General features: G+C 36.1%; 1 protein-coding gene across 4 annotated transcripts in view; it reads left to right on the plus strand.

Annotated features, from left to right (window-relative positions):
- Positions 1-21245, plus strand: part of TBC1D32 (TBC1 domain family member 32) — a 237185-nt gene that overhangs the window by 64073 nt on the left and 151867 nt on the right. For all 4 annotated transcript variants that reach the window (XR_013486958.1, XM_020986958.2, XM_078155175.1 and 1 more), the window contains 3 exons: positions 13206-13344; positions 14602-14689; positions 17186-17304. Coding sequence is in view for 3 of the 4 variants with exons in the window: in XM_020986958.2 (XP_020842617.1) it covers positions 13206-13344; positions 14602-14689; positions 17186-17304 (346 nt within the window). In the remaining variant the exon portion in view is untranslated. The remainder of the gene's footprint in view (positions 1-13205; positions 13345-14601; positions 14690-17185; positions 17305-21245) is intronic.

A 21245-nucleotide genomic window follows, 5' to 3' on the forward strand; every position in this document is an offset into this window, starting at 1 on the left:
CATTTGGTTTAGCTTTGTTGGCTTAGGAAACTGAGTGTACTTTGTTGTTTATAGAAAAGTTAGTGATTTCCCCAAAATTGAAATAGAATAGGTAAAAGCAGTTTTTTCCAGAATAAATTTTATTTTAGCTTTAATCAGCAAATATACCCACAAGATAGGAAAACAGGAAAAACAAGGACAAACTTCTATTATTTTCAGATTTAAAAAAAATACTAAATGAAGAAAGCATATATCTGTCATAACAGAATTTGTTTACATAACCTATTCCAAAGGTGTTGAAGTAGCTAGAGTACCAGGCCTAAGGTTGGAAAGATTCATCTTCCTATGTTCAGATCTGGCCTCAGACAGTTACTAGCTGTATGACCCTAGGAAAGTCACTTAACCCTGTGCCTCAGTTCCTCATCTGAAAAATGAGCTGGAGAAGAAAATGGCAAACCACTCCAGCATTTTTGCCAAGAAAACCCCAAAATGGGGTCACAGAGTCAGACACAACTGAAACGACTGAACAAAACCCATCCCAGACTTATTTCTGTGGATTTTAACCAAATGCATTTTCACTAGAACTTTAATCAGTTGGTTAGTGTTGGTTTAATTTTCATAGACATAGTTACTGTGCATATTTTTGGGTTTCCTCTCAGAATTACTTTTTGTATTTCTTCTCATATCTGTTTTAATTATTCATAATCATGATTTTCATTTTTAAAATATATTTTGTTGAGGTCTTTTTTGTTACCTCTGGAAGTGTCTCCCTCTCTCCCCTACTTCCTACCATATGTCTGTCACTCTGTTTCTCTCTCTCTCTCTCTCTCTCTGACACACACACACACACACACACACACACACACCCCATACCCCACATACTAGAATTGAATCCTCCCTTTTAACAAAGAAAAAGTTAAAAATACTCAGTGTGATGACCTCATATGACAATATAGAAATTCATTTAGGTTTTTCCAAGGTTCTTTGAACTCATTATCTTTCCCCCTAAACAGTCTCCTTTTCCAAATGTCCCTGTTTTTATCAAAGGTACTACCATCCTTCCAGTGTCTCAGGTTCATGATCTCAGCATTATCTTTCACTCTCACTCTTCCTTACCCCACATATCAAATCAGTTGCCAGATCTTAATGTTTCTGTTTTCATGTCTCTTACATCTTATCTATTGTCTGTTCTCACAGCGGCTGCCAACTTATTTCAGACCCTCATCCTCTTTTACCTAGATTATTACAGCAATAATTGCCTCAATAATAATTGTAATAGTAATAATAATAATAATTGCTTCAAATATCTCACCACTCCAGTCCATCCTACACACTGCTACCAGAGTAATTTTCTTTAAGCACAGATTGGACCATATGACCCTTGTAGAACCAACCAGTTTCAGTGGCTTCCTTCCTGTTGTCTCTAAGATAAAATATAAGCTCTTGTGCTCACCATTTAAAGCCCCACCCAGCCTGCCTCTAGATTGTATTTTCTAGGGGCAGCTAGGTGGCTCAGTGGATGGAGCATTGGCCCTGGAGTCAAGAGGACCTGAGTTCAAATTCGGCCTCAGACACTTAACAGTTACTAGCTGTGTGACCCTGGGCAAGTCACTTAACCCCAATTGCCTCATCAAAAAAAAAAAAAAAAACAAACCACCACCACCAACAAAAACAGATTGTCTTTTCTAGTCTCCTGGGACATTACTCTGTCTTCTATATTCTGAGATCTAGCCAAACTTTGCTAACTGACACACAACACTTCCATCTCCCATCTCTGAATGTTTTGGTTACTTTTTTCCACATAATTCCAAATTGCTTTCCAGAATTATTGGGCCAGTACCCACCTGAGCCAATAGAGTATTAGTTTGTCTTCTGAAGTCCCTCTGATGTTGATTTTTGCTAATTTTGTTAATCTTTTTATATTTGTTTTCTTTTGTTGTTTTCAACAGTTTGTTTCACCAGGCTTTCTTTAAACTGATTTTACCTTCTGATGCTTCTCTCTGTTTTGTGAACAATTCTATTCAAACATTGCTACTATTCTTTTCTCTAAGATTTTCCATATGAGTTTATATTTTAAACTGGTATTTGGCTGCTATCTTTTAATGTGTCAAGTAAGTCAAGTCAACTGCCATTTATTAGGTACCTACAAAATGCTATATACTGTGCTAATTGCTGTGGACCCAGAGAAAGGCAAAAAAAAATCCCCAACAACAACAAAAACCCATCAGTCTCTGCACTCAAGGGCCTTACATTATAACAGGAAGACAGCATATAAAAGTAGCTTAAGGAGTGTGAGGAAGAGAGAGGAAAGGTACCTAGCACAGAGGCACTGGAGAAAATGGCCATGTTAGTCAGTAATACAGCCTGGAGAAAAATGAAGACATGGCTGGTCTGGACTAACTTCTTAAAATGGAAGTTCTGGGAGAAACCAGGTAATTAGGGAGAAGGGCCACAGGGGTCAAAGGTACTTTCAATTGCAAAATCCATTTTGATATGTTTTTCTTCCATTGAAACTGATATTTTGAAGCCTTCCAGCCCAATGACAAAGTGAGAGTTGGCAAAAGAGCCCAGGTCACCAATAGACTACCCTCTAAAAAAACTTTCAGGTTAGCAATTAAAATCAAGAAATTCCCTTTTTAAATTTTCTAAACATTTCTGTTTTGGGGGGGGAGGAGGGGGAGGGTAGGAAGAGTGTGATCAAGAGGTTTTCATTGGTTTAAGTAACTTCCCTGTAAGTTGTGGTCTTATTTCCTGTTCCTTGACTGTTGAAATTGCAAAATTTCCAATATGTTAGAAGAAATTGTGTTCCATCATAGTTATCCTAAACATAAGTGGTCCTTTACCTTAACTTTGTTAGTGGGGTGATGGAATTTTCTGGAATTCACTTTGGAGTTTGTTAATTCTTCCTTCTTTAAATATTGCCTAAAACATATGTTTTGTATGCCTGTAAGAAGTACTAGACTTTGAGATGAAAGTCTTGAGTTCATTGAGTTTTAGTTGTGCCATTTACTAGCTGTGTGACTGACAATCACTTCTGATTACATAATGTTTGTTGATTTACTCATTCACATATCTCTGAGTTGCAATTTGTCTGTCTATAAAATGGGATAGTAATCATTGTGTTACATACCTCCCAGGGTTTTTGTGATTCAAGTACTTAGTAAAACCATAGAGTACAGTGGAGATATGAGCTAATTTTAATGAGCTATTCAGGGTTTTATACAAAATGCATACAATAGTTTCTGATCATAATACTGTTGTTCTCTTTGCTATTTTTTAAAGTAGGGAAATGAAAAATATTAATGGTATGAACACTGACATAGTCAATCTATTACTATGATAAGTAGTATAATTTTTTTTAAATTTCTTGAAGATAGAAAATTACTGAATGATTGAAGATTGATCATTTGTGTCCCAGATGTATATAATGGTTAAAAAAAAAATTGTATCGTGACACTACCAGAACAAGCAGTTTTCCATGTCTAATATATACATACATATATGTATAGATATATGTATATGTGTGTATATATGTATACACACACATATATATATATATACACACATATATATACACACAAATATATATTCTTGCCTCTGTTGTGAGATGTGACAAAATCATGACAAAACAATTCTTTTAGTCAGCATTTTCATACTTTAGATAATTGGCCAATTCCAAAATGTAGAAAGTGCATCACTCCCATCTGTGCGAAATCACTGAGGTTATACTGCGTCTAAAATTGCTATTCTCAATGTTGTCTGGCCCTAGTGGACCTTTTATTCAATTATTTGTTATAGAAGTTACAAATTAGAGTTCAAATGACTTAGCCCTTTGAGTAGGTTATTTGTTGCATGGATTTAGAGGTTGGATGGCTTAGAACAGCTTTATTAATTTCTTCATCCCTCTGGTGAGTCAGTCATTCCATTTATTTTTGTCTTCATATTTTGAAGGCTACCCAAGAATGACTTATTTATTAGAAATATTAAGCCTTTCATGTCATGCTCTTCATTATTTATGTAGTTACATGTATGGTCATTGCATATCTCTTGATAGACAAACTATCACTTGGGTTTTATGTTACCTGTATCTCTGATTTTATGCTTTCTTATGCACAAATTGTGAATTTAAGAGTTTGATACAATAACCATCCTGATATAATTTTGATAGAAAGGTATACTTTTAGCAGTTCTAATGCATATATATTTCATTTAATAGAAAAAAAAAGTATTCCAGATAACTTAGTATAAAACAACCCTATGGTCATTTTTCTGCTTTCTTATGGATATTAAATGTTGGATTCCAGGATCTCTGCAACAGCTCAGGCTGAAGACCTGTAAGTTTTCATTTTTCCTGAAGTGGCCTGATTCAGGGCAATGTCTGATTTCTGCCCTCCTTGTCTGAGCTCTGCAAATTTTTGACCCGAGTTTATGTCTGAGCAACATACCTGTTGAATTACCTGTGGTTGAAATTCTAGCAGATTGTTGTTGGACTTAGCTTCTAAGTTATGCAGTTTCAGAGTGATAGGCTTCCCAGTGGTATAGGATACTTGCCATGTTTATCCCTCACAGAATCCAGACTTGATTAGAATCTGGAACTGAGTCCCCACTTCACTCTTTTGGTCAGAGCCGTACAGATGCTGCTTGCCTCTGAACTTGGTGCTTTCTCAGTTTTATCTAGATCCTGCTACCATTCCTTACCCTGCAATGCCACTCTTGTGCACTGATCACCTTCTCTTTCTGCCCTGGATCTGTGCCCTAAAACTGGGTAGTCAGTGACAAAGCTTCCAGTTGGCACCTATCCTTTTAACTTGAACAAGATTAATCTACTTAATGTAGTAATGAGACCTCTTCTTGCCTTAGCAGATAGTTTTGGTAATTTTTAGTTGTTATGCTGAAATGGTCCTTGTGGAACAATCCTGGATAGAACCCCATCTCCTGTGTCTATAGACCTCTCTGTCTCACTGTGTCCACTTGGGCTAGGATAATTACTCATGGTGATTTTTTCTTTCATTTTTCAATCAGAAGTAGGCCTGGTTAATTTTCTAGATCTTTGAGGAGGAGTTGTGGGGCTAGTTGACTGTACTTCTTCATGTTCTTCTGGTTTTGCCTCAGATAGCTTCATTTATTAAGAAAGTATAATGCAGTAATAGTAGCCCCTGTTGAGTTTAACACTTTTATCAACAGCTATAATGATTACGTAGAAGACATACTTAACATATTTGTAGATTGGGCAAAACTTTTGTGGATAGCCGATATATAGGATAACAGAATTAACATTTTAAAAATAATTGACAAACAATGACTATAGTAATCTATTATTTGATAAACCCAAAGACCCCAGCTTCTGGGATAAGAACCCACTCTTTGAAAAAAACTGCTGGGAAAACTGGAAAAGAGTATGGCAGAAACTAGGCATAGACCCAGATCTCATACCATATACCAAAACAAAGTCAAAATTGGTTCAGGACTTAGATATAAAGGCTGATACCATAAGTAAATTGGGAGAACAAGGAATAATTTACCTATCAGATCTATGGAGAACAGAAGAATTCATGACCAAACAGGAGATAGAGAACATTATGAAAAGCAAAATAGATAATTTTGATTACATTAAATTGAAAAGTTTTTGCACAAACAAAGCCAATGCAACTAAGATTAGAAGGAAGGTAGAAAACTGGGAAAGAATTTTTACAGTCTCTCTGATAAAGGTCTCATTTCCAAAATATATAGAGAATTAAGACAAATTTATAAGAACACAAGCCATTCCCCAATTGATAAATGGTCAAAGGATATGAACAGACAATTCTCAGATGAAGAAATTAAAGCCATTTATAGTCATATGAAAAAATGCTCTAAATCATTATTGATTAGAGAAATGCAAATCAAAACAACTCTGAGGTACCACATCACACCTATCAGATTGGCCGACATGACAAAACAAGAAAATGATAAATGTTGGAGAAGATGTGGGAAAATTGGAACACTAATACATTGTTGGTGGAGTTGTGAAATGATCCAACCATTTTGGAGAACAATTTGGAACTATGCCCAAAGGGCTACAAAAATGTGCATATCCTTTGATCCAGCAATAGCACTTCTAGGGCTATATCCCAAAGAGATTAAACAAATGGAAAAGGACCCACATGTACAAAAATATTCGTAGCAGCTCTTTTTGTGGTGGCAAAGAATTGGAAATTGAGAGGATGCCCATCAATTGGGGAATGGCTGAGCAAGTTGTGGTATATGAATGTAATGGAATACTATTGTGCTATAAGAAAGGATAAACAGGCTGACTTCAGAAAAACCTGGAAAGACTTATATGGTCTGATGCTGAGTGAAGTGAGCAGAACCAAGAGGACTTTGTACACGATAGCAGCCACGTTATGCAATGACTAAGAATGTTAAACTGAACCTTCTCAGCATTACGAGGATCTAGGACATCTCCAGAGGCTTTGGGATGGAAGGTGCTGTCCACATCCAAAGAAAGAACTATGGAAGTCGAATTGCTCTCACTTATTTTTACCTTCTGTTGAGTTTTGTTTCATTTTTCTGATGGTTCCTCCTATTGGTTTTGATTTTTACTTACAACTTCACTAATGTGTAAATGTGTTTAATGGGTATATAAATGTAGAGCCTGTGTCAGATTGTGCGCCATCTTGGGGAGGGTGGGGGGGAGAATAAGGGAGAAAAATTTTCAACTCAAAAGCATATCGAAAAAAACCTAAAAAAGTAAAAATTAAAAAAAATTTGACAAATAGGAAAACAATATACATAATAATCACAATGATGTATATGTGAAGAACAGCAACAACGAAACAAAACTGAATTCTGCAAAATCATGATGGCCAAGTTTGGACCCAAATAAGATATTTGTGAAGTCATTTTCTGCCATTTCCTTGCAGAGATGAGGTCCATGGCTTGGAACACTGTATATTATGTAATTCTTTTTTGCTATATTGTTTATTTTTGCTGTGCTTTTATTTTTCTTTCTCTTTTTAATTCTTGCAGTCATCTCAGTTGCCATCCTTGCTGTCATTCTCAACTCTTAACCCTCAGGCACTTCACATATCCAATCTGTGGCCAAATCTTGCCATTTCTACCTTTATAATATTTCTCACATACGTCTTTTCTCCATTCACTCAGTCATCACCTTAGTTTAGGGCCTTATCCACTCTTACCTGTACTGTTGCAGTATTCTTCTAATTGTTCTTATGCCTCAAGTTTCTTCCCATCCTTTATACAGCTGCCTAAATTAAAGGTAAGTCTGGCTGTGTCATTCTCCTACTTAATATACTTCAGTGACTCCTATTACTTTTGGAATCAAATATAGAATCCTTTTTTTGTGTGGGGGGATCTTTAAAGTTCTTTGCAATTTTTCCCCTTCCTACCTATTCTTTGCTCCTTTCCACATATTCTACAACCATCTATCTTCACCTATCTTGCTGTTCCTTATATGTGAAACTTCATTTTCCTTCTCTGTACCTTTGCATTGGTTGCCACTGCCTCACCTCTGCCTAGTAGGGTTCCTGGCTTATTTCAAGACTTAGCTCAAATCTCACCTTCTGAAGGAAGCCCTTCCCACTTGCTCTTGGTCAGGGGTGGAGAACCTGTGGCCTTGAGGCCACATGTGGCCCTCAAGATCCTCAAATGCTAACTGAATCCAAACTTCACAGAACAAATCGTCTTAATAAAAGAATTTGTTCTGTAGAACTTGGACTCAATCAAAAGGCAATACACAAGGACTTAGAAGGCCACACATAGCCTCAAGGCTTCAGATTCCCCACTTCAGTTTAGCTGCTAGAGACTTACATCTACTCTGTGTTTATCTTGTGTGTGCTTTTTTATACACCTGCTTTCTCTTTCGTTAGAATATGAGTGAGCTCCCTGAGGGCAGGAATATTTTGGCCTTGATTTCCCCAGCTCTTAATACACAGCCTACCATATAATGACTGAGAGGCTGTAGGAGGAGGTATAAAGTAAGAAATATAGGCAATGTAAAACAAAATATATCAATTAAAATTTATTTTTAAGTGCTTGATAAGGTGAAGCAAAAGTTTGAAACTAATGAACTGAATTTTAATAAGGACAAAGATAAAACTCATGCTTGTGTTAAAAAAAATTAGCAGTCCAAACATAGGATAGAGAGACCTGTTTAATAGCAATTAAGAAAGTTTAAGGAATTTTGTTTTCTGTGACTTTAATATGAGTTAAACGTGCTGGCTGCCAAATAAAGCTCCTGTAATCTCTGCTATCATTATTCTGTGTTCCATATTTTAAGAGTATGAAAAAAGAGAGTCTTGAAAAGGTTGAAAAATATATTTCTAAGTCTTATGTTCACCAAGTAAATTTATATGATGAATGGCTTAAGGGCTGGGGATAATTAGCCTAGAGAAGGGAGTGTTGGGGAGAGGGGTTACTATATGATAGAAATTTTAAAATGTGTAGAAGACTGTCAGGTGAAAGAAGTGGAGTTACTTGTATCTCCAGAAAGCAGAACTAAGATCAGAAAGGAAAAACTAACAATTCAAACTTAAAAAAAAAAAAAGGAACAGTCTGCCTTGTTAGTTAATGAATTCCCTGTCACTGAAGGTGTTTAGAGAATCGTTCCCAAAAGGATTCAAGTGCAGGATACCTGTTGGACTGAATAACTTCTAATATCCTTCCAACTTTCATCTCCTTGAGGGTGACTCCCATAGTTTGTATATTTGTTTTTAAGATTTATAAGGATTGTCTTGTTTTTCCTTCTGTGAACTGTTAAAAACTTACATCTCTATCATGATTCTATATTAAGAAGGAATGTAGAGAGTTCTGCTTCTGGGAGCGAAGATGGCAGAGTAAGAAGTAAGTAACCCCAAAAACTATCGCCCTAGGAAAAACCCTGGAACAGCTAAACCAGCAGAAAGACAGGGTGCAGCAGTCCCGTAGCCCAGGTAGCATGAGCGATTAACAAGAAAGGCCCCTCTTGCCTTGGGGAAAGGGGAGCAGTACAGAACAGGAAGCGTCCCAGCAAGCTAATGGAAAGCCCTATCTCAGCATACCAGGGGGAGATCCTGAACTCCAAGTGGTAGAGCAGGCAAACACCAAAACCAGGACCCCTAAGTGCCTCAGTAAGGACAGGGGAACCAGTGGAAACCGGCTCAAAAAACCACCACATACCTCAGTGTTCTACGGCAACTAAGTCTCCCAGCACCTCAGCAAAACTCTGGGAAGTGCTTCAAGAGTTGCCCCCCAGGCAGAGAAACATCCTGTATCAAGAAAACATCTATCTGAAAGGAGCTGAAGAAAGTGAAAGGAAGGAAAGGCCCTGGTCAGCAGGCAACCTCTAGGGGCCGGAAGACCCAATCCTATCCCTGGGGTTCCAGTGTTGCTGATTTCAGCCCAAAAGCAGGTAAGCTGCCAGAACCCTACAGTCTTCAACTGCCAGCATCAGAACCCCCAGCACACAAAACCAGTGACCAGGCCCAGGGCTTCCAGCACAAGAAGCTTGGTTCTATGCCCCTTGCTCCCCAGCAGGAGAGCTCAGTCTTTTTAAAGGCCAGGAATTAAGCAAACACCATGAGCAAAAAGAAACGTACAATAGATTCTTATTATGAGCATAGTGAAGATCAGGCAGAAATTTTATGAAGAGGACAACATTGTCAGCAAACCCACATCTGGAACTTCAAAAGGGAGTGTGAACTGGTCTGAAGGCCAAAAAGCCTTCTTGGAAGAGCTCAAGAAATATTTTAAAAGTTAAATAGAGAAGTAGAAGAAAAATTGGGAAAACAAATGAGAGGTATGCAAGAGAGAATCAATAGCTTGGAAAAGGAAGGACAAAAATTAACTGTAGAAAACAAGTCCTTAAAAAATACAGTTGGCCAATTGGAAAAAAAAGTACACCAAAGAAAACAACTCCTTAAAAAGCATAATTAGCCAAATGGAGGAGTGTGTACAAAATCTATTAGAAGAAAACAATTTGTTAAAAATTAGAATTGGGCAAGTGGAAGCTAATGACTCTGTGAGAGAGCAAGAATCAGTCAAACAGAAACAAAAGAATGAAAAAATAGATGAAAACGTGAAATACCTCATTGGTAAAACAACTGACTTGGACAATAGATCCAGGAGGGGCAGCAAGGTGACACAGTAGATAGAGCACCGGTCCTGAAATCAGGAGGACCTGAGTTCAAATCTGGCCTCAGACCAAACACTTGACACTTACTAGCTGTGTGACCCTGGGCAAGTCACTTAACCCCAGTTGCCTAAAAAGGAAAACAAAAAAAAGAAAAAGAAAAAGAAAATAGATCCAGGAGAGAAAGTTTAAAAATTGTTGGTCTGCCTGAAAACCATTATGGAAAATAAAGATCCTGGGTAGCATCTTTCAGGAAATCATCAAGGATAACTGCCCTAAGGTCCTAGAACCAGAAGGTAATATAGCCATAGAAAGAATCCACTGATTGCTTCTTGAAAGAGATCCCAAATTAAAAACGCCAAGGAATATAGTAGCCAAATTCCAAATTACCAGGTCAAAGAGATAATACTGCAAGCAGCCAGAAGGAAACAATTTAAATATAATGGAACTAGTCAGGATTATGCAAGACCTTGCAGCTTCTACATTAAAAGATCATAGGGCATGGAATACGATATTCCATAAGGCAGGGGAGCTTGGATTACAACCAAGGATCAACCACCCAGCGAAAATGAGCATAATCTTTCAGGGGAGGAAATGGATATATGAATATATGTATGAAATAAGGGACTTCCAAAACTTCCTGATAAAAAGACCACAGCTTAGCATAAAATTTGATCTTCAAGTACAAGACTCAAGAGACACATAAAAAAGTGCTGAGCCTTCTTGGTACTGCTGCTGCTGCTGCTGCCAACTCCAGGGCCCACAACTGGTATTGCTTCCACTGAGCCACACTCCTGGAAAACATCCACTCCAGTGTCTGCAGACCTCTTTGTCCTCCTCAGCCCACTTGGGTTGGAAAAATGACTGACTGTGCTGAGCCTTCCTGGTACTACTGCTGCCATTGCCAGCTCCAAGGCCTACATACAACTGGTGTTGCTTCTCCACTCCAGTGTCTGCAGACCTCTCTGTCCTCCTCAGCCCACTTGAGTTGGAAAAATGACTGTGAGTTTTTGTTGGTTATGCTCTATAGAATTTGTTTTAATGCACTTTTAAAATTTATTTAGGGCTATTCTCAGATTGTTTCTGGTTTAGCCTATATGTGTCTTGCTTGTACAAGAGTAGTTTGCATGTTATCTTCCCTATTAGTCTGTAAGTTTCTTAAACACACAGACCATTTTTACCTTTTTTTGTATCCCGAGCACTTAGAACAATACCTGGCACATAATAGGTACTTAGTAAATGTTTGTTGACTTGACCAGCTAGTTCTTCTCAGAATATGGATTGTCTGGTTAGAACTAGAGAGCAGGGTCAGAATCATTGTTAAAACCCATAGAAGTATATTTTAGTTAAGTCTGATAACCATTTCTTTATGTTCCAGGATAAACAAGATATTAATATATTATCTACAAATGCACCACACTAACATAAGAAAAACTCATACATATATGAAAATACCAGTCATAAATGAGCTAGATTATAATGCATATCCAGTTTGATACTGTTTCTTTGGTGTCTGGTGGTTACATTTTAAGTGATTTCATTATGGTCACGTCCACTAGGCGCTCTGATTATTTTTGTTGAAATGTACCTCCGAGTCCCACCCCTTTAGAAGTAGATAATTTTTAACCAGTTTATATCTCATATATATGTGTGTGTGTGTGTGTGTGTGTGTGTGTGTGTGTGTGTGTGTGTATTTCCCCAACCCCCCACCCCATTTTTCAGAAGGAAACACATTACTTATTCTGTTTCGCAGAATAAGTTTTAGTCTTCCTACTTGGATCTACCAGAAGAAAACCTACAGGATATGGTTCTTATTAGCAGGTCTCTTCCCATTAATACAGTTCAAGTCCAGGGCAGCTGTGTGGCACAGTAGATAGAGTATTGGGCCTGGAGTCAAGAAGACTTATCTTCCTGAGTTCAAATCTGGCCTCAGACACTTACTAGCTATGTGACTCATGACAAGTCATTAAGCCTGTTTACTTCGGTTTCCTCCTGTGTAAAATGAGTTTGGCAAACCACTCTGCAGTATCTTTGCGAAGAAAACCTCAAATGGAATCATTAGGAGTCAGACATGACCAAAAACAACTGAACAACAATCCAATCCGTCTTTCCTAAGAGGTGTACAACACTGCCCTTGAGAATAGTTCCATTCTTTTGCATTAAATATAACTACAAAATTAAAATGTAAAAAATATTTATGAATGCTATCTATGCAGACAACCCAGAATGCTTAGCAGAGAATACATTCTTACTTGCTGGTTCTTTAGACCCTACAATAAAGTAAACAGTTCCTTTCCTGGGCGTCCCCAGCTAGAAAACATAGTTTCGAAATCAGGCTGTGCCAGATAATGCGTGATCTATCAATAATTATTTCTTGGTATTTCATTGTTCTCTTATGTAGAAAGTTCAAACTCCCTATATAAAATAAATTAAAAAGCTGTGAAAATAAAATATAATGCATATATGCTTTAGGAGCTTCAAAAGAATACTACTTAGTTATAAAAAGAAGGTATATGCATAATGGAGAACTGAGGCTTTGGATATCTAGGCACAGAAGTAATTTTTTTTAAATGCTAGTACAGTAGATAAAGTTCTGGACATGTAGTCAAGAAGACCTGAGTTCAAGTTGGACCTTAGACACTTATAAGCTCTGTTACCCTGGATGAGTTACTTAACTTCTGTTTGCTTCAGTTTCCTCATCTATAAAATGGGAATAGTAATAGCACCCACCTCCCAGGATTGTTGTGAAGTTCAATGGGACAGTAATTTTCAAATGCTTACAGGTTTCTTGGCACATGGTTCTATGTAAATGTTAGCAATTAAATGAGATGAAATAGAGGTGTGGATAAAAGAATACAAGTAATATGAAAACAGTGACGTATGCAGTTGATATTAGAATCATTTTGGAAAGGAAAATTATGTATAAATGATACAAAAATAAAAACATTAATCATTAAATATAAAGTCTCTTTTATGTTCATTATATTTCTAGAGTCCTTACACCAATATGCACTTTAAAAGAATGGCATCTGTAGTGATAGGATATGTTATTTGTTTGTTCTTATCTCCATTCTTCCTAAATAAGTATCTTCCTGTTTTGTTTTAAATCTTGGTTTAGTGTGGCATGGGAAGAAAATTTATTAGATGACTTGCTAAATTTTGCTGCTACTCCAAGAGGACTACTACTTCTTCAGAAAACAGGTTCTATCAATGATTGTGTGACATTTATGTTCAACCAGTATGCAAAAAAACTGCAGGTATGAATTAAAATCTATCACAAACAATATGTACTTATTATTATTATTGTTAGTAGTATTATTAATGATAGTACTTTCATTTAAAATAATATTATTTTTTTGTAGATGAAGATTTATAGTAATATAAAATTCAGTTAAAGAAAGCATCATAGCCTACACCTTGATTTTTATGTAGCAGATCATTAGGCAGTCGAAAACACAATTTTTGGCCATATGTGTGTGAGTAAACCACTTCATAAACAGTGAAAACAATTGAATCAGCTATATATTTTGTTGATATGATATCAAACATATGTGTACAGTTAAATCTAAGTTATCTGGATTATAAATTCCTCGAAGGCCTTTCATTTTAAAAAAATTTAATTGTTTAATCTTTGTATTTGTATCCCTAGTGCCTAAAATGTAGTAGATGCTTGATACATGTTTGTTGAATTTACCTCTCAAGGACTGAATCTCTCTATATAGTTGAATTCTCTAAATAGCTAATGGTATATTCTTTTAAACACTAGCACTTTAAAAACATAAACCACTTTGACTGGAAATCTTTCCAAAATGCTTTATACATTAGCCATTAAAAAAAAAAAGAATGCACAGAACAAAATGTTGACTTTTCTGGATGGCATAGACATATTATTGTGAACATACATTATTTTAATCTTCTATAGTAGACAATGTGTTGGAGGTAAATGGGCCAAATTGTTTTCTTATGGAGATATATGCATTTTTTGGTCTGTTAGGCTATCAATTCTAAATATAGTCTATGTTTTTGCTTGTAACCAACCTTCTGCCACCTTCTCATTGTTTATTATTGATAATCTCTGCTGGCTTAGAAATCTAAGTGTATTAATTATATATAAAATCTGAGTAAATGGGCTTCTATGAGTAAAAATGTTTGAGCTTTCTTAGTTCAGGAATTTTGCCATCAGTTTTAGCAGTTAAACCTTTAGTCCATACTTTTAGTTATTTTTAAAATAATTTTAATATCTAGCTGTTTATACACAGCTGTAGTTATAACCTTAAATTCAACATATAATTATTAAGTACCTAATATTTTGAGTGATAGGCACTGGTAGATGTATAAAGTTTTTTATTTAATTATTTTTTAATGATAGGATTCTTTCTCTCACAGAGCTTAAATTCTGGTAGTTGATTATATTGTTAGTCTTTGATTAAAATAAAGGGTCCATAAGCAATGTATGAATAATATTTATTTTACTTTTAATCTTAAAAATCATACTATTTTGTTGTTATTTTTAGGTCAGTAGGCATAAAAAGTTTGGATATGGAGTGGTGGTTACACAAGTGGCATCAACGTCTGCAGGTGCAGCAGCTCTACGGAATTCAGGTAATATTTTTGGCTTAAAGCTATCACTTTAAAAAACAAATGATACAATTAGAGCTTAGTATAGTAGCAATAAAATTCTGTAATTTCTTAAAGTTATACATTACCTGGAAGGTATGATTTTTCTCTTAGGGTTTTCTTAGAATTAATTGTGAACTTTAGATTTACTTTTCTTCTGTAGAGCAGTGATAATTGATGAAGCAATCTATGAGGGATACTTTATACCATAAGATTTTTCCTTTATTAAATGTTGGAGAATACCTTGTAACAATGAGTGGTGTCATCCTTTTTGAAGTAATACTGCATCTTAATCATTCCAGGTAGATTTCTTTTGTCCATCACCCTGCTTTCCTGACCTCATGATTGATGTCAGAATTGGTGTCAGAAAATCACAATCATGCCAAAAGATTTAATTGTTTTATGGGCCATTGATAAAGTGGTGTTAAACCACCACAACTTCTCTTGGGAGGGATCCCATAGGCCCATGCCGTCTTGCCTCCTGATATCATGCAACATATATTATGTTTTTGAAAAGTCTTAGTGTTCCAAATATGCTGTCTACCTAACTCTTGCTTGTGATGACAGCATTCATTACCAGCTTTACTGTGGTAAACATAAAGGAAAAGTGATGGAAACGTGGCATACTCTCCAAAATTAGACTCTTACTCCAATTACCCTCAACTGGTTACATTGTGTCTTCATTTTCAAGTCTTAAGTATGTCTTTTGTGAATCACTATGTGATATTATTAATTTTATTGTTAAACATATGTATATATATATATACACATATACATACATATATATATATATATATATATATATACTTGTATAACACATACGTATTCTTACTCTGTATTTTTAGTACTTCATATGAGATTTTAAAATGGTCTGCTTCCGTTATGTTTTAGGGCTAAGATTAGCTTAATTTTTAATCTCTTTCTTTGTTTACTTTATGTAGTATATATGAACATATGTTTTGATTATAAGTAGAAATTTTTTTAATGATTGTTCTTCATCCTAATTGCATTACTTCAGAAACAATTTCATGTTCAGATTTGTATAGTTAATGGTAGGGTTTTTTTTCTCTATATGGTGAAGTTATTTTGTCATTGTTGAGATTCTTAAAACCTGAGTGGCAATAAACATTGGATATGAATAGGAAACTTACTGTGTCCAATATGGAATTGTATAAAACAAGGAACTATAATTATACTGAGAAAAGGAAACATGCTAGGCAGAAAGATATTATACTTTATTAGACTGGAGTAAAAGAATCAAAGGATAGGAAGAAATGAAATAAAAATTATAGGTACATGTGAAATAATAGAGTTTTGAAGTGAAGGACAAGTAATTTAAATTGCATCAGGAGAGCAGTGGTGAACCAATGGAAATACTTGAGAAAGGGTCGGGAGCTTTAAAGCCTTTCTAGCATCAAAATTTTATGATTTTAATCATGCTAATACTTTGTTGACTGATTTGGCTTAGGTATGGGGTACAAAAGAATCATTTAGCTGAGACTATATTGGAATATTTTTAAATTAAATTTTATGGAGAATTATTAAAAACAAAGAAGAAAGCAAATAGAAAAAGTTATACACTATCCTGAGTCTAACTTCAGTATAAAGTTAAATAGTATCTTGGTACTGAAGTTATTAGATTGTCACCTCCCAGTTCTTTTCTGTTTCTTCAGACATATCTAGGTTTGATAATAAAGGATGATTTTATGATAAAGGAAATTTTAGCGTAAAGAAGACTTGTCACTACTTCCTGGTCTGGTAGAAAATTGTCTGTCTCCAGTCATTAGTATCTCATTTAATTTTGAAAGCCTTTGTGTCATCGCCTTTTTTTTTTTATTCTGAATTTAAGAAATAAAACAAGCATTTCCATAACAAAGTAGAGTAGAAAAGAGGATTGCATGTGAAACTCTAAATCTATTATATACAATTTGCTTTTTCTTTTAAATATATAATAGAGTTATCATGTAACTTTCTTTTTTGCCTTCTCCCTCCCCCTTCCCCATCCTATGGATGGCAACCATTAGACACAAATATGTGTGTATATCTATATCTTATCTATATCTATCTATCTATATAGATGGATAGATATAGATATATACACATATAATATATATAGATATAGATATGTAAAATCATACTATACATAATTTTATTTATCAATTCTTTCTCTGGATGCAAGTAGCATCTTTGTAGTTAATTTGAGTATACCCTGGTTTCTCTTAAGATCACATATATCTTTTGCCTTTTACTCTATGTCATCACCTTTAGCATTAGGCTATAGTGTATTTCCATTCTATATTCTATTCATTGCTTTTGGAGGTGTTACCTTGGTTCTTGGCCTCATTCTTGATAAAGTAACTTCTCTGATTCCCTCAGATTCCTTCCAATAGCATGATCTTGCCTGAGTGGTAGATAGATTATGAGTAGTATCCTAATACTTCTAGAATTTAAATAAATAATATAAAATAATTGATTTTTTAGGGTTTATTAATGCACTTATAACTGAATTATGGGCCATTTTGGAATGTGGAAGAGATGACGTTAGAGTAACACATCCCAGACCTACTCCAGTGGATCCCATTGACCGAAGCTGTCAAAAGGTAAGAAGTCATTTAGCACATTCTCTAGAATAAGAATTCCTAACCCTTTTTCTTTCAAGAACCTTTTTAGCCATCTGGTGAAGCCTGTGACATGGGAGATAGCAAGTGAAAATATCCAGTAAGGAGATAGAGTGCCTAGTGCAAAGAATAGCAGAAAGGCTACTATCACTAGGTAGCATATTACTTGGGAGGATGTTAGGAGTAAGAAAACTGAAAGGTATAAAGAGTCCTAGTTATGGGGGAACTTTAAATGTCAGAGGATTTTACAAAAGATGGTGGAGGCAGTAGGAAGCTGGCAGAATTGATAAAATAGTGGGGTGACTTGGACAAATTTGTGCTTTAGGAAGATCATTTTGACTGCTGAGTGAAAGATGGAATGGAGTGGAGAGACACTCCAGGCAGGGAGACCAATCATCAGACTATTTAAGTAGTCCAGACAGAGATGATGGGGGCCTGGATGTGGGTGGTTGCAGAGTCAGAAGAGAGAAAGGGCCATATTGAGAAATATTGTGAAGGTAGAAACGACAGGAGTTGGGACCTGATATGGGGGTGAGAGAGAGCAAGGAGTTAAGAATGATACATAGATTGTGAGTTTAGGGGACTGGAGTAGTAGCACTTTTGACTGTAATAGGAAAGTTTGGAAGAGGGAAAGGTATGGGGGTTGGCAGGTGGATAATGAACCAAGTTTTGGACATGTTGAGTTTAAGATTTCTTTTTTTTTTTCTTCCCAGCCGAAACAAGGTTTATTAAGGATCCACCATATTGGCCAGACTCTTGAAGAATCTGAACATTAGTGAGCTGTTGGCTAGGTTATAAGGATCTGAGCAGTGGTTAGATTTTAAGAATCTGAGCACCTTAATGAAGACAAGATGGCCCTTATATACAGAAAGACCGTGGGAGAGATCTAAGAGTGACTATGTAGACTGTGGGGACTGTGAGGTAATAAAATGCCAGGGTCCTGGACCATGTGGCCAAGGGAGAATAGAGCCTAGCTAGGATGAAGTGTGGGAAGTGGCCAGGGGCCATAAGGAGGTAAAACAATGGAGGGCTAGGCTAGGTTAAGGGTAACAGAGAATTGGGAGATTAGGCATAGCCACAATGAAAGAGCAGTTGATGGGATTATAGCCTCAGGCAAATACCAGAGATTTGGCCATGTGGGAAAGTCCAGGGTTTTTCTTTTTTGGGGTCCAGATCCCATCCTCATCATTACCCCTTCAAATGAATGGGTTCCAAATTCTTTTAGGGTAAGGGGCAAAGGTCTTGGCTTCTGAAACTTTTTCCTGCTGGCAAGGTGTGTAGAGCTGCCCCTGCCTCAAGCTGGTCCCGAAGAGAAGGAACCGAACACAGGCTGCATCCAGGGAACAATGGGGGGACATTGGCTGGTACCTGCTGTTTGCTACCAATTGTAGGTGAATGGCCTGTAGTCTGGAAGACACAAATCTGACAGAAAAGACTACAGGGCCCAGATATGATAGGATAAAACATCCTTAGCTCTGTTTGGATTCAGATAATTCAGTTTTCCAACCATGCAGTATCATATCCACCTCATAGCCAGACTTAGGAATAGCCAGGTAGGTAACATTCCTTTTCAAAGGAACATGATATGTAAACTGAGCCAGGAGGATCCCATCTTAGACTGAGGCTGAAATTGTCCTCTCAGTTTTTCCTGATGCTGCCTTCCCACCAGTATCACATTCTCAGACTAGCTTGTGGCATTTTTCTCAGATCGTGGATTATTGATTATCAATGGATTATTAGGATCCATCAAACAACTCAAAATAAAACCCCGTGAGCTTTTACCTCAAACAGCAGGTTTCACTAATCACAGTTTAGGAAAAACTTTTCCAGGATTTACATCTCAAACAGTATCAAAAGCAGCAGGAAGGTCAGGAGGATGAGGACTGAGAAAAGGCCATTACATTTGTCTATTAAAAGAACATTGATAATTTTAGTGAGAGGAAAGGAGGAGGAGGTACTGATTTTAGATAGTCTTCTCCAGGAGTTTAGTCAGGAAAGGGAGAAGGGATATAGGACAATAGCTAGCTGAGATAGATGGATCAAGAGAAGATCTTTTCTTAAGGAGGGGGAAAGACATAGGAATGTTTGTAGGTGGCAGAGATGCAGCCAGTAGAGATTAAAGATAAGTAACAGAGTGGGCATGATTGAGGGAGTGATATTCTGGAGAATAGGGAATTGAATGGCATCACTTTTGCATGTAGAGGCGTTAGCCTTGGCAATGAGAAGACCCATCTTTTCATGTGAAATGGGAGGAGGAGAGGATTGCAGAAGGCATTTTAATTATATGAGATAAGAGGTGGGGGGAAGAGGGATTTCTCTTGGTGAATGGTTCCAATATTTTCAGTAAGTATGTGGCAAGATTCTCAGCTGAGAGGGTGGGAATCCATGGAAGGTTTGAGAAGAGGTATGGGAGATCCTTTGTGATGAGTGAGATAGTCAATTTGGGAAATGTAAAAGAATTATTACCTTGTTTCATTTAAGGCCTAGTTAAGATTATATAACAAATTTGTAGTGGAACTTATCAGCCTGGTTTCATGATTTTCTCTAGCTTTGCTCAGTACCATATAGATAGAATAGTGAGAGTTATAAAAGGTTGGCAGGACAAAATATATCCGATTGGAAAAGGGAGCATTGGACTCCAGTAGAGTTGAACTGGTTCACTAAGGGTTCTGGATGGAGAGGAAAATGTAGTCAGTGCATGAGTGATGACCCAAGAGAGGACTGAGAGGTCATAGGATGGGAGGTCATGGTAGAGAAGAATAGATTTTGAAGTTTTATTCTCAGTACTTAGCACAGTACTTGATACTAAGCACTTAAAAAATGCTTGTTCACTGAGAGACTAGTATAATAAAACATTCCTTTCATACTGTTATTATTTGTCAATATGGACATTTTAATCATTAATTCATTTTATTTTGACACCACCGTACTTCGCCGCAGAGTATGGGAATTGTACACATGTTTAGACTTTTTCAATATATTGATCAGTTTTGATTTTTTTTCCTTTTTTTCTTTTTTAAAATTCTGTGTTATATAACTCTTTGAGGAGGTTGGCTCTTGAGGAGGATGAGGTATCTGGGAGAATTTTTGTTAATCTAAAAAAAAGATATCAATAAAAATTATATAAAAAAGAAAAATTAGGCTTTTGTAGATGAATCTAATACAGTCTTATCAAAATCAAATACCAGTGGCTCCCTGAGGACTGCATATTACTTAAAAAATCACAAATTAACATTATGTTTCATTTTTAAAATTTATTTTGTTAAATATTTCCCAATTACATTTTGATCTGCTTAGGGTTTACTTGGGAGTTTGTCCGAAAGTTTGACAGCTTCACAGTCATATAGTTGACTTTAAAATGTGGAAAATACAAGATAATGCTGTTTATTTAAATAATAAAGAAGAAAAATCAATGAGAAACCACTGAAATAAAGAATTTCAGAAATTCAATTTTAGAAAAGAAATTGAACCATAGCTGTAAGGAATAAAAAAAAAAGTAGGGGAACCAATCCCTACTTCAAGTGGATTTATAAGAGAATTCTGTCAAACTTTTTTTTTTTTTGGCTGAGGCAGTTGGGGTTAAGTGACTTGGTCACACAGCTAGTGAGTGTTATATGTCTGAGCCTGGATTTGAACTCAGATACTCCTGACTCTAGAACCAGTACCGTATCTACTGCACCACCTAGCTACGCCATCTATCAAACTTTTAAAGAAAAAAGTAAGTGAAGTATACAGAACCAGGAAAACTTTATATTCAAGTGACTATGCCAGTATAAATGGAGAAAACAACAATAAAATCAGTCTTGAAGTAAACTTTTATTTAGCACCTAGTATGTGCTAGGTCTTGTGCTTAAAGCTGTGGATACAAATATGAAAAAGAAAGATAGACTGTTCTCAAGGAGCTTAAAATGTAATGGGGGAAG

Source organism: Phascolarctos cinereus, unplaced genomic scaffold (assembly GCF_003287225.1).
Source record: "Phascolarctos cinereus isolate Bilbo 61053 unplaced genomic scaffold, phaCin_HiC Scaffold_5;HRSCAF=322, whole genome shotgun sequence".
Classification (NCBI taxonomy): Eukaryota; Metazoa; Chordata; class Mammalia; order Diprotodontia; family Phascolarctidae; genus Phascolarctos; species Phascolarctos cinereus.